The sequence below is a fragment of the Hemiscyllium ocellatum genome, chromosome 31 (genome assembly GCF_020745735.1).
Source record: "Hemiscyllium ocellatum isolate sHemOce1 chromosome 31, sHemOce1.pat.X.cur, whole genome shotgun sequence".
Lineage (NCBI taxonomy): Eukaryota > Metazoa > Chordata > Chondrichthyes > Orectolobiformes > Hemiscylliidae > Hemiscyllium > Hemiscyllium ocellatum.
Genome location: NC_083431.1, coordinates 38615705 through 38631002, shown reverse-complemented (window position 1 = coordinate 38631002; position 15298 = coordinate 38615705). Strand labels below are relative to the sequence as shown.

General features: G+C 40.0%; 1 protein-coding gene across 1 annotated transcript in view; it reads right to left on the bottom strand.

Annotated features, from left to right (window-relative positions):
• LOC132830264 (septin-4-like) overlaps positions 1-430 on the bottom strand; it is an 88694-nt gene extending 88264 nt beyond the window's left edge. The window contains exon 1 of the mRNA XM_060847807.1: positions 379-430. Within this exon, the coding sequence (XP_060703790.1) occupies positions 379-414 (36 nt within the window). The 5' untranslated portion in view covers positions 415-430. The remainder of the gene's footprint in view (positions 1-378) is intronic.
• Positions 431-15298: the final 14868 nt, after the last annotated feature.

Genomic DNA, 15298 nt, shown 5'->3' with positions numbered 1-15298 from the left:
AATATATAAGGAGTATATGAGGTGCATGCCAATGACTACTCTGACACTGAGGTGTGGATATTCCATGCTGTCTGAATTTACCATAAAGAAACACACAATTCAAACCCTCATATTATATTAACCAAGTCACAACTGCAACTTTTAAGCTGGGGGCCGAAAACTATCTTTAATATCTGCTATTTAGGAAATTAGATTTTTTAATAGTCAGAGCTCCGTGGAATATAATTAATTTCTAACAATATGCATAAACATTGCAAAAGGTTTTGCAGGAAGATTGTCTGGTCAAAGTGTTGATGCCCTTGTGTTTAACAAGTAACCTAGAAGCAGCCAGTGATAGCACTGGGGGAGGGGAAAAAAACTCACAACATTGCCACATACCTCGACAACGCCAGACATCTCTGTGTAACAAGCCATGTTCCAAGTCAGTCTCCGTAATAAATCAATGGACACTGTGAAGAGGCAGTGCCTGCTGGTTCCCTAGTACTGCAATGAGTCAGAGCTCTCCCAGCAGATGGTACTACAGAGTCTCATTGACATACTCCCACCCACCATCATAATAACATTGTGCATCCCAACAGCAATAGGGCACAGAAAGCAGGAACACTTAACATCTGCTGGGATGGAAATATTAATAATTACCCGGATACTTTTCGTCTGGTGCTGTAGATGAAACAATTGCTTTTAATGTAACCCTTTAACTGCCAAGAGTCTCAAGCTTTACTTCATACTGTCTCTCAACAGCTTCTCATGATTAAAACAGAATTAGAATTAAAATAGATTAAGAAGAAAACAGTTGATGGTAATGGCAATTGACTATAACTAAATCTTCTTAACACAAAATTAAATGCTCACAGAATAAGATCGGTCTGAAGACTGTGCCCATTAAAAACATCACATGAAAAATTTCAGAAAACATTGACAGTTGAAATTTTCATTTGACCCAACAAATGAACTGCGTATGCCCTGGGTGCACAGCCTACACCAATCATCAACCCTTTCCAAATTATTTAATCTGCTAAGGGAATCACTGAGACAATTGGCTTTTCCAAGACAAAACTTAAAGAAACCTGTTAAGCTCTAATATATGGAAATAATTGACAGTAATAACTCTCTCTTTTTTTCATTTTACAAGTATTCAAGGCCTCAAAGGAACAGGTTTCTTTATTAATCCACTGACTGATTACTTATTTATTCTAAGCTGGTTGTCCATTCTGCTCCTTTTTGAAAGTATTGGTTGAAATGCACTAATTTTATTTAGAATTATTTCTCATTTTGAATATTGCATTTCCATTAATGCACCTCATTAAAGAGTGCTCTTGCTCCTGACTGGGCATTAAGTTAATTTGTGATCAATTGGGATCAGAAGGCATTTACTTGTACTTATAGCTGCAGCATTAGTAAGCAGCAATTTTATATTGATGTCTCACAATTACAGTATTGTGAACCCAGAGTTACACCCATCCTTGCGGGTGGATACTAATTCAGATTCTGCTTGGATTCAAACTGTAGATTAAATTATAATGTTAAAGCACTGTTGTAAATGAGCAAAAAATAAATCAACTGGGTGTGTTTCTGGAGAGAGATGAGAATCAGCAGCATTTGAATGATCCAAATATAAAAAAGGACTAAACCTCAGTTATGCATAATTAATTGACTATGCCCAAGGTTTGTGTCTAATACTACCTAGCTACCTATCTGAGTGGATTCTGAAAATGAGTTTACAACTGGGACACATCTGAAAACAAAATGGACACAAGTCTACATATTTTACATGAATAGTAAAACACAGGATCTGAAAGACAGTAGGCTGGATCTTGCTGCAGTTGGGCATCTTATTAAATAGTTGGCTGCATAGTTCAGTTCATAAAGATTTTCACAGTAAATTCTGAAGCACGAGCTGTTAAAATTGTCTAAAGGACATCTAAGAATTTAGAGTCAGTTGGGCATCGCCTTAATGATATTTAAAGGTTGAAAAAAAGATGATGGGTGGAAAATGAAGGTGCAAAGAGGAAGGTAATGGGATAAAAGAAAGAGCAGATTAGGAGAGAAAATGGATAAGCAAAAGTATAAAATCTATATATAAAAACTATGGGATTCATTGTTGGTCTGTTTGCCAACGTAGTAGGTTTGTTAGCAGACATTTCACCCCCCTTCTAGCTGATATCATCAGACGACCAACAGAGAACCCTACTAGTTCTCAAGCTACAGATCTTCACAAAAACTTTAAATTAAAAATATTCAAATTATTCAATATTATTTAAAAATATTCAATACATTATTAAAGGATGCGATTAACACTTTAAATCTTTGACTTTCTGGACACAAGGGGTTGATTCGTGTTGCATTACCCAGTGCCGAACTATTCAAAGTTCTAAAGAAGGGTCACTTGACCTGAAACATTAATTCTCATCTCTCTCTACAGATGCGGTCAGACCTGCTGAGTTTTGCCAGCAATTTCTGTTTTTGTTTCTATCGCTGATTTCCAGCCTCTGAAGTTCTTTCAGTTTTTTTTGTTAAGAGACTGTCAAACATCTCCTTTTGGAATGTGCTCTTGCAAAGATGGTCTGGCGAGGTGGTTTCACAATGGTTTTTTTGTTGAGGTGCATCCTGAGCAGCTTCGTGATACAGGACTCTTGTGCTCTATGGTCTGTCCACGGGACATGCACCAAGACAAACATTAACTGTGCCAGGAGGACCATTAACTCAGTGAAAGACACTTTTTGGTCTGCTCAAAATTTATTGGGTTTTCTAATGCAAAGAATTGACCTTGACCGAGTGTGGTAAACTGGCACATTTCAATGTCCAGGACTATGTGCTGAGAGATGCATTAAAGCTTGGGGACAGCTGCTGCCAAGGCATAATGAGGAATGACCATCATCTAAGGTATTTCTGCCAAAGTGCATTAGGGTCAGTTCAGTTATCAGAATCTCTTGGTATTCTAATGTATGTAAATGTGGTCTTACATAAATTAAAAATGACTTGGATTTTTTTTTGCAACTACAGGGAATGCCAAATTCCAATGTTTGTTTGTTGTCCATGTGCAAAGACTGTACGGAAATGCTTTGGTAAGTGTATATGCACATAAACATTTTTTAATGAATAAAGAATATTTTTGCAACTCATTTTTTGAAATCTCCTGAACTTGCTGGATTGTTGTGGTGCAATGGTAGTGTTTCTACCTCTGGGCCAGGGGGCCTAGGTCCAAGTCATAACATCTCTGATCAGATTGGTTGGAAATACCTTTCACCTCCTGAATGTGTGGCGGTTCATTTATCATGAACAGTTACCTTCTAAGCAAAATTCAGCCCTTTGATGAAAAGTTTTAGAAACTAGGTGAAGACGGGAAGGTTTAAAAATGATCAAAAGAATAATATTACAGATAGACAAATAATTCTTGTATTTCTTGTTGTTTGTCAGGCAAGAATAATTAAATCACTGTAGAACTATCTAAAAGTAAAAGTAAACAAATTGAGTGAATTTCTTTACAATTTAGTTTACTAATAATTAATTACAAAATAAAATACAAATTAATGGAGATTTTGTTCAGAACTGAAGTTTTAAAGCATTTTCTTCCAAAATTATTTACTTATATAGAATTTAGAAAGAAACTCTAACTGAAAGAACCCATCATTGGACAAATCTCAAAGGATTTTGATGCTACTTTTGATGCAGTAGCTTTGGAACCACAATGTAATTGGACGTTGCACCAACAACCTCACAGAAAATCATCAGAGAACTCCAGAGGAGATCTGAATATCAACATCTGAGAAACGGGAGGAGGCACCCTACTGGACAATAACCAGATTAATGACTGGGGTGCTCCAACAATTGCACCAGAGAGATGTAATATTGTCTCGTCATTTGTGGCTGAGATCAAAGCCCCAAACCTTGTCAGCAGTCATACACATCCTACTACAGCCACAAGCATCTCACTGCAGGGCCATGTGACAGCATGTTGATCAGATGGCCAAGCTAATCCTCTGGAGAGAAGAGTTCAAGTCCCACCTCAGGAGCTGGTGAACTTAAATTTCAGATTTATTAGGTGAATTTAAGACTTATTCTAATGGTGATAAAATTATTCTTGATTGCCATTAAAATGCATCAGGTTAACTTACGCCTTTAAGGGAGGAGATGTGCCATACTTGTGTGATCTGGCCTCTGTGGGACTCACGACCACAGTAATGATGTTGATATTTAAATTACCTCTGAAGTAGCCAAGAGCAAGCCACTAAGTTGTATCAAACCGCCACGAAATCTGAATGGAATGAAATCAAATGAGCTATACATTAAAATGACAATAGAAAACCCATCGCTGTCAACCCTCAGATGGCTTTCTTACAGACACCACAGACGGTGAAACTGTGGTATACAGTTCGAGGGAACATCTCCTGTGAGTGGTTAAGGTAGACAATCAAGACCTTGAAGTCTTAAGTCAAACATGCGCAAGGGAACATCCTGCTAGTTTAATCTTCCCTCCACTCAGCTGATAAATTAGTACTCTTCCAACATGAATACCAAATGGAAGGAGCACAGAGGATGGAGGGATTCAATACCTAGTACCAGAAGTAGCTCGGTAACAACACTAGGAACCTAAGCTGGCCATAGCCTAAAAGACATAGCTGTTAGATTGAGTCTGTAACAGGTGGTGAGGGAATGAACGACAGGGAAAAACCAACTCAAGTTTGTCCTCACCAATCTATCTGACATATCCGTCTGCTCCATCATGTGCATTAAACCAACATTGTTACCTGCACATTTATGTCTGGACTGTGTTCGGGCAGTGGCCACTTCACACACTGTCTCAGAGATCAAGCAGAAGCAACCTCTAAGTAAGGATCTTCAACTCTATACATAGTGTTTTTTTTATTTTTAAATAGTCTTAGTGTGGTGTAGTGTCTAAGCTCTCTCTCTTCACATGCTATTTCCACTCTCTATCATCTTACCTACTGACCTCAGTCTCATATGATCAGTTTCAGCATTATGACTTATATGACTCTCATTTTACCACAATATTTACATAAGCGTTGAGAGGTGCAACAATCACACAGTCCCATGTTCACATGGAGAAAAGCCTCCATCATTTCTGTGGCACCTTCACCAAACTAAATGGGATAGATTCCAAACAGATTGAGAAACCTAAAACTGGGTATCTGTTAGGCACTGAGAGCCATCAGAAGCAGCAGAATTGTTTTCAACTACAATCTGTAACCCTCAGGTCCAAAATATTCTCCACCGCAACCACTCTACAATTGCCATCTTGCCTGAAGGACAAAGCTGATTCATTTAAGGCTGAATGTGGCCATGCCAGGAGCAGCACCCGACATACCTAAAATAGAAAAGTGAAGCTACAGTGCAGGCCCCTTGCATGTCTAATAATGCATAGCACTAAGTGATCCCTCAACAAATGGATCAGATCAAAACTTGGCAGGCCTGTCAAATCTAGTCATAAATGGTGGTGGACAATAAAGCAACAAACAGGATAAGGAAGCTACACAAATATTCCCATCCCCAGTGATGGGGGACCCTTCATAGAAGACAAGGATGAAGCATTTACAACCATCTTCAGCCATGACGTGTTGAGTGGATAATACATCTTGACCAACTCCTGAGGTGCTCAATATCATAGATGGCAGTCGTTAGCCAATTCAATTCATTCCACATAATATCAGGAAATATCTGAAATCACCAGTTAACACAAAGGCTATGTGCCTGACAATTTACCTGCAGTAATACTGACGACTTGTGCTCCAAAACTGACTATACTCTTCCCCTACAGTTACAACACCAACATCTTCCCAACAATGGGGAGAATTGTCCAAGAATGTACTGTCGAGAGAAGGCAGGACAAATCCAACCCAGCCACTTTTAGCACTTTCTACACATTTCCCATTTGTTCTCCACTTCAGACTATGCAAGTGCATTGGAGGTAGTTCAGAAAAGGTTTACAAGACTCATATCTGGAATGGGATGGGGTGCACAGGGGGTAAAGGCTGTCTTATGAGGAAAGGTTGGACAGAGTTTAGAAATGATGGAGTTTAGAAAACCAAGAGGTGACTCGATTGCAACAAATATGATCCTGAGGTATCTTGACAGGGTAGGTGTTGACCTAAATGTTTCCTCTCACAGAAGAAACCATAACTGGGATAACTGTTCAAAAATAAGGGGTTGCAGATTTAAAACAGAGATTATATGGATTTTAATTTCTCTCAGATGGTCAGGAATCTTTGGGATTCTCTTCCTAAAAGAAAAAAAGAGTGGCGGAAGCAGAGGTAGAGGATCCTTGGAGATCGTGAGGACAGCAGATGCTGGAGAAGTCACAGTCAATAAAGTGTGGCACTGGAAAAAGACACAATAGGTCAGACAGCATCTGAGGAGCAAGAGAGTCGACATTTCGGGCTTAACCCTTCGTCAGAGCTGATGAACAGTTAATAGACAATAGGGCAGGAGTAGGCCATTCGGCCCTTCGAGCCAGCACTACCATTCATTATCATCATGGCTGGTCATCCACAATCAGTATCCTGTTCCTGCCTTATCCCCATAACCCTTGATTCCACTATCTCTAAGAGCCCTATCCATCTTTTTCTTGAAAGTATCCAGAGACTTGGCCTCCACTGCCTTCTGGGGCAGAGCATTCCATATATCCACTACTCTCTGGGTGAGCAAGTTTCTCCTCAACTCTGTTCTAAATGGCCTACCCCTTATTTTGAAAATGTGCCCTCTGGTTCTGCACTCACCCATCAGGCTGAAACATGCTTCCTGCCTCCAGAGTGTCCAATCCATTAATAATTTTATATGTCTCAATCAGATCCCCTCTCATCCTTCTAAACTCAAGTATATACAAGCCCAGTAGCTCTAATATTTCACCATATGATAGTCCCACCATTCCGGGAATTGACCTTGCGAACGTATGCTGCACTCCCTCAAATAGCCAGAATATCCTCCCTCAAAATTTGGAGACCAAAACTGCACACAATACTCCAGGTTGACACTCTTGCTCCTCAGATGCTGTCGAAAGACATTTGTTAAGTAGGCAGAATGCAGATTTAATTTTACAGTCAGATCAACCATGATTTTATGAATTCATGGAGCAGGTTCATGGGGCTGAATTACTTACTCCTGGATCCTAAATTTGTAGATTGTATCAGCAAAATTATGAAAGGGGTCATTGACAGTGCACTAAATCAGCAACAACCCACTCACTGCTGTTCAGTTTCAGTTCCAGTTCCACAAGTCCCATTCAACTCCTGACTCCCATTACAGCCCTTGTCCAAACAGAGAAAAAGAACTGAACTCAAAAAGTGAGGTGAGAGTGACAACCCTTGACATTGAGGTTGCATTTAACTGAATGTGGCATCAAGGTGCCAGAACAAAACTGGAATTAATGGAAATCAGGGCAAAATGCTCCTCTGGTCGGAGTCATACCTGGCAAAAAAGGGAGGTGCTTGCAGTTGTTGGTAGTCAGTCATCACAGTTCCTTGGGCTTTTGTCCAAGGCCCAATAATCTTCAGCTTCTTCATTCTGTCCATCATAACGTCAGAAATGCATATGTTCGCTGATCATTACACAATGTTCATGACCATTTGTGACTCCTCCAGCACTGAACCATTTGTGTCCAGCAAGATCTGGACAAAGTCGGGCTTTGGGTTGATAAATGGCAAGGAGCATTCATGTCAAGCAAGTGCCAGGCAAGACTGTCTCCAGCTTGTGATTTCATGATAGATTACAGGGAATTCAGTGATGATACTAATTCCTGGGGATAACCATTGAGCAGAAGGTGAACTGCACTAGCCACATAAATACCATGGCTAATGTCAAAGGCTAGGAACTCTCCCCATCTGCATGGCATGAGTCAGAATCGTGATGAAATTCTCCATATTTGCCCAAATAGGTGCAGGTCTAACAGCATTCCGGATGAAGCAGCCTATTCATTGGCATCACATCCGCCATTTTCAACATTCACTCCCTATACCACTAATACACAGTGGCAGCAGGGTGTATCATCTACAAATGCACTTAAGTAATTCATCAAGACTCCTTCAATTGCACATTGGAGGTGATCGACTTAATAGATTTGCAAAGACAGGGAAAACTACAGCAGATGCGTGGCACCACCATATTCATGACTTGAAATATATCACCATTCCTTCACTACCACTGGGTCGGAATCCAGGAACTCCATTTGTAACAGAACATGGGTGAAAATACACGACATAGACGACAACAATTGAAGGCAGCAACTCAGCTCCACCTTCTCAAAGGAAGTTAGGGTGGGCAATAAATAATTGGTCTAGCCAAGGATGCCTAAACCTTGAACCAATAAAAAAAAGTTGCAGCCACGAGAAGCTGTAACAGAAGCTGCCAGGATGGTGGCTAGTGAAATAGATGAGTCTTGGTTGGTTTTTGCCTCTCAGTTACAATAATCCCAAGTGGGTAACATCCCCAAGGCCACACGACAGCCTTACACAAATATCTTACAAAAACTTACATCTCAATTCAGTCAGCAATACTGTGGGCAAGCATAATGGACAGCTGGTCTTTTCCAGACTATTACTGTACATAGAGACGCAGAAGATAGGCAAAGGAATAGGCCTTTTGATCCCTTGAGCCTGCTCTGCCACTCAATATGATCACAGTTCATTATCGAACTCAGGCCCCTAATCCTGCCCTCCCCAATATCCCTTGATCCTCTCAGCCACAAGAGCTACATCTACTTACTTTTTGAAAACACAATGTTTTGGCCTCATCAACTTTCTGTGGTAGTGGATTCCACAGGCTTATCACTCTAAGGGTGAAGAAATTTCTCATCTTAATTCGAAAAGGTTTACCCATTATCCTTAAACTATGACCACTGGTTCTGGGCTGTCCAATCATTGGAACATAGTACATTCAGACTCCCTGACAGACAGAATTCCCTACAAAACTCAAAAATTTCAGAAACCACTCCCAACTACTCATTAGGAGGATTGCAGAAACAAGGATTTTGTAATCCCAATAGTGTGCAATTGAGTGAGTGATCACACAATAACATTAAAGGTGATTCACCTCTGCTGTCCAGATGAGCTTCAAATAGACTGAACCCTTAGTTCAATAACTACACACTGTCAGACCATGCATTGCACGAATGATAGATCAGACTACAGGCAACAGCAATGTATATCATTACAATTTAAGTTAAATAACTCAATGCACTCTGTAATAGTAATAATAATAATAATAATAATAATAATAATAATAATAAATAATAATAATAATAATAATAATAAAGAGAGAGAGATTCCCAAGATGGGAATGCAACTATTAAATAATTGTTGGATTAAACTATTTGCAGAAACAGAACCAAATTTTACTGATAGTGGTTGTGGGGTAAATTGTATTGAAAAAAATGAACATGAGTCAGAGTCAGAGATGTACAGCATGGAAACAGACCCCTCAATCCAACTTGTCCATATTGACCAGTTATGCTAACTTAATCTAGTCCCATTTGCCTGCACTTGGCCCATATCCCTCAACCCTTCCTATTCATATACTCATCTAGATACCATTTAAATATTGTAATTGTACCAGCCTCCACCACTTCCTCTGGCGGCTCATTCCATACACTCACCACTCTCTGCATGAAAAAGTTGCCCCTCAGGTCCCTTTTATATATCCTTCCCCTCTCACCCTAAACTTATGCCGTCTAGTTCTGGACTGCCCACTCCAGGGAAAAGACCTTGTCCATTTACCATATCCATGCTCATGATTTTATAAACCTCTGTAAGGTTACCCCTCAGCCTCCGACGCTCCAGGGAAAGCAGCCCCAACCTATTCAGCCTCGCCCTTTAGCTCAAATCCTCAAACCCTGGAAACATCTTTATAAATATTTTCTGAACTCTTTCAAGTTTCACAACGTCCTTCCGTTTGGACAAAGACCAGAATTGCACACTACACTCCAAAAGAAGTGGCTCAACCAACAGCTGCAACATGACCTCCCAACTCCTGTAATCAATGCTCTAACCAATAAAGGAAAGCATAAGTTTAGGATGCTCACATTCTCCCACAATTGTTTTGCACAAACCCCTGGAACATGTAGAGTTTTGTGGACCAGAGGGCTGCAATAATCAATAACATTTAGTGAGGTATATGTTATGGTTAAGGAATGTGTGGTATTGTTATTCAAGTTCATTTGGTTATGAGGCCTTGAAAAAGATCAGTAACAGAACTTAAAATTAAACTGTTGCAATAGAGACATTTAATGATGAAAAGATGATGTCCTGTGGTACAAGATTATACTTTGCAATTCTGGGTCAGGCAACAGAATTTGCCTACAAAGCCTTTTAAGGGGTTGAAAACAGATTTTTAAATTCCTTGCCAGCTTAACTGAAACATGGACAAATCCCAAACCACACAGATGATTAAAGTTAACAAAAGCCATGAAACACTTTCTATAAAACACATTCACATTGCTTTTCTGTTTAACACCTTTCTCTTGATTGGAACATGGCAGGAAGTTGACCTCCACAGTTTTAAGCTGGTTGATTCAGCAGACAGGAAAGACATCAGTTCAAAGCTCTTGGGATCCCTTTTAACATGAGTAAGTTGAAGCCCTAAACAAGGTGATGTTCCACTTCCTGAAAGATAATGTTCCATTTTCCTTCCTCACGCAAAGGCCTTTGAATTTCATTCATTCAGAGGTTGAACGCATCACTGGCTAGGCCAGCATTTATTGCCCATTCCTAATTGTTCAGAGGGCAGTTAAGAGTCAAACAACTTGTGGTGGGTCTGGAGTCACATTTATGCAGATTTCCTCCCCTGAAGAACATTAATGAAGCAGATGGATTTTCCTGATAATTGATGTCAATTTCATGGTCATCATTAGCCTCTTAATTCCAGATTTTGAACTGAATCCAAATTCCACCGTGTGCCATGACTGGACTTGAACTCTGGGCCCCAGATCATTACCAGGGTCTCTGAATACTTGGTCTAGTGATAATACCACTAGGATATTTCCTCCCCTATGTAAAAAAAAGTGTATCCCAGAGAAACAAAGGTGCTCAATCACATGTTGTATTCAAGACAGAAACCAATTATTCTATTTTGTGGAGTAACGGGGTATACATGATAAAACTATAATGATAACATTAGAGAGATCAGAAAGGGTGAGGTCTAACTTCATGTGATGGCAATGCACACAAAAGGTCTAGCTGTAAATACAGGGCACTTTATTATGGGTTCAAGCAGCATACCTTTGTGAAAGTAAACTTTTCCAGACCTAGAATACACAACACTGCTGGCAGTAGAAATGAAAAACAGAAACAACGAAGCCATCTTTATTGAAGAGAACTGTAAGATTCAGAAGAAGCGAGTATAGAAATAACAAAAATACGCCCTAATGTTTTAACAAGTCATTGGAAACATCATAGGAGCAGCAGCAAGGTGGAAAACAGATCCAGAGACTGAAAAGTAATGAGCAAGACCCAAAACCACAGGAAGTGGCATAGATGTAGGAATAGTTCCTGGACCCAGAAGAAATGTGGAATCTAACATTCATCTTGGAAACATTTCAGGCAAAGGACCACACCAGGCCCAGGAATGTGAAAACTGGAAGAAAATGCACACCAAGTACAGAACTGCTGCAAGTTTGAATAAGAAAGTCCAGAAAGACCAGGTAAATATATTACTATATGCTCTGGATACCATCATTAAAATTGTATTAGCAAGCCTCTTCTTCAGAGCTGTTGAGAATTCTTCCGTCGCAAAGACTTAAGGCATTAACTCTGTTTCACTCACAAGAGATGCTGCCAGATAGCAAAGTTAGAAAAATCACAAGAATTGCTCAAACATTTCCTTGGAAAATAAAACATACTGCAAATAAACATTGGAGTTAAACTAGAACTGGATGGACACCTAATAAAGTTGAAATTAGGTACAGGAGCTGGTGCTTTTGTTTTATCACAACAACTAAAAATGGTTTAAACAAATTAAAATGAAGGACCTAATGAACTTTGTTAATTGCTAAAAGCCAGCTCATGGTGACACTCAAATGTAAAAAATCAGAAATCTTTGAATCTCAGATTCAGAATCAGGAGTGTTCTCTACTAAATAGAATGACATATTTAAAGCGGAAATTGTTCTAGAATGTTGATGAGATTGCTAGTGCTGAACATACAAATTATAACACCTTTGGACACATTTTTAGGAATTGCTTCCACTTCAAGTATTTTTCAGAGAGCATTTTCCAATGCATAGAAAGGTACTGACAATTTCATATGCCAAATGATTGACATCCTGATATGTTCATTCACAAAAAAAAGGAACCTGACCAGAAAGAGTCAGGCCTCAGAGACCTACTGAATGCAGGATTATTACTTAGTAAAAATAAGTGTTTGCTAAACATAAATTTCTTGGACATGACACATGAGAAAACTTGCATCAACTGAAAATGTTGCAGGACTTCAATTATTCCTCAGTTTGGGAAACCAAGTAGGTATGTTTCTATCCAATTTGGCAGAAGTTAACAAGCTCTTGAGACATCTTTTCAGACAGGGTCAAGAATAGTGCTGGTGTTTGGACCAGGAAAAAGTTTTGAAAAGATTGACAAACTCCTTAACTCTTCAGAAGTCTGAGGACACTGATTCACTGTTGCTGACGCTACTAAGGGACAAAGCATTCTCTACAAGAGGCATCCCATTTTCAGTGGCAGAAGGACAGCAAGTTTGCGATGCCCCTGGATCATTAACAAAGTCAGAAGTGCATTTATCATTATAAAGAAATACGTTTTAGCATCAACCTCGGGGTGTGACCTTTTTAATGGTATGTGATAAAGATTATGGGTGGCATGGTGGCTCAGTAGTTAGCAATGCTGCCTGACAGCACCAGGGATACAGGTTCAATTCCAGCCTTGGGAGACAGTCTTGTGGAGTTTGTACATTCTCTGTGTTGAATGGATTTCCTCCAGGTGCTCTGGTTTCCTTCCACAGTTGAAAGATGTGCATGCTAGGTGGATTGGCTATGCTAAGTTGTCCATAGTTTCCAGGGATGTGCAGGCTGGGTGGATTAGCCATGGGAAATGCAGGGTTATAGGGATAGCTTAGGGAAGTTGAGTCTAGGTGGGATGCCTTCAGAGGGTTGGTGTGATCTTAAAGATGTCCAAAGATGTGCAGGTCAGGTGAATTGGCCATGCTAAATTGTCTGTAGTGTTAGGTAAAGGGGTAAATGTAGGAGAATGGGTGGGTTGCGGGTCAGTGTGGACTTGTGTGATTTAAAATCCAGAGGTACTGTCTGGAAGGATAGCAAACTGTATTGCCCAAAAATCTGAACATATGCCAGTACTTTTAAACAGCATGAACACCTCATTGAAGACCATTAAGTTATCAGCAACAATGAGAAATTAGTTATTCAACGTGATATTCTTCAAAACTTTCATCAAGGATATTTGGGTATTTGAAAGTATCATAAAATGGGACAACAATCTGGATTAAGATCGGGCTAAAAAAGATTACTGACTGCATTCGTTGTTTTTAAAACAACCAAAAATAGACAGGTTCACCATTGCTGCCTTTCTTTTCCATACAGCTGTGGGAATACTTGGGAATAGATCGGAGTAACATTGTTATTCAAGATGGATTGGAGTCAACTGTATGCATAATATCACAGCAGAAATAATTATATAATCAAAATAACTATTTAACAAAAGATCTGGACATTGCAGTGCTTGACAATAGACTATAGTTTGCAAATGAATAATTCCAAAGTTGCGCACATAAATCTGGCTTTATTTATGTGATGTTATTAGTTCACCTCATGATACTCAAACAAGCGGGGAAGCGGAGAGAATGCTTCAAACGATGTTCTAATGTAGAAAAACAAAGACCTCAAGTTTGATCTGTTGAGTTATGGATTTTCACTATGACAGAATAGTTTACATTTACCTTTCGGTATAGCTTTAATGTGTTGTACAAATTAAAACCTATTATTACAATGTGATCATTTCTATTGTTGGGGATAATCTGCTATCGGGGTACCTACATTGGGGCTAGGGAGGGGAGCACCATTATTAAAGCAGACACTGTCAGGTACCAGCTAAAACACAGCCATGTAAAGTAAACCCAGCCACTGCAGGCCACATTCCTTGGGGATTAGAACATGTCCGTCAGTTTCAGATCATCCTGTTACAATCTCATTGTTAATAAAGGAAACCGGTAACTATCGGATAGTGTAAATCGCACCGATACTACACTTGATTGATAAAGTACTTGCTAATGCCTCCGCTGACGTCAAACTCATTCGGGTCCTGTGTTAAATGATAATACCTGTATATTCAACTATGGAGAACTATTGTGAACGCCCAGACAGCCAGGCGCATAGCAATGAGGAATCCCTTCCAAACAATAAACTTTTAAATTACCTAAACTTTTAAATTACAAGATCGGAAACTGCTGAACCCAGGATGTCTACCCATTGTCCAGCACAGCAGGAGCTGGACAGGTATCTCGGGGCAGCCAATAGAGACACTAATCCCTTCACAGACAGGTGAACCGACCAATGAGAGAACCGAACGAGGGGAACCTGACCGGGAACTCGAGGAAGCGCGAAGTATAACTGCTCCAGGTCCGTAGAGGAGGACAGAACGCCTTCTCCAACGAATTGCATGCTCTTGAATTCGTTGTATAGCTTGCCAGTCTTGATTCTGTAATAAACGGTGTTTTTGCTCCAAACTCTAGCCGGTCTGATCTCTCCTTCCAAAGAACACGTGGAGACGAGACCCTACGGGTCCGTCCCAACAGCTGGTGAGCCTGAACGTGGGAAGGGAAAGAGACGACCGCAAGTTGGCCACGTTGGCGGACTGGAGGGCAGACAAACTTTCGGCCGAACTTTTAAAAGGTGAGGAAGCGCCTGTTAAAGCAAAGACTTCCAGTAGGTAAATTTTTTAGTTAGTCAGTCTTTGTCTGCTCCCTGATCCTCACCAACACAAACAGTACTTTTAAATCAGTTTGGCAGCAACGTTGCAGAGTCCATACTGGTAAGCTATTTTCTCACTTCTTCACTAATACCTGCCTGTTTTCGCAGTACTGAAGTGACTAATTGATCCATGGCTAGCCTTAAGTTAATGCGTGGATTTCGGATCCTGGACGCAGTTTTTTGAGTTGAGTTTTACGCGTGGATTTCGGATCCTGGACGCGGTTTTTGAGTTAAGTTAATGCGTGGATTTCGGATCCTGGACGCAGTTTTTTGAGTTAAGGTACAGCGTGGCTTACGGAGCCTGGAAGCTTTTTGAAATTAATTAACATAGCGCTGACCGCACTTGACTGATTGGATC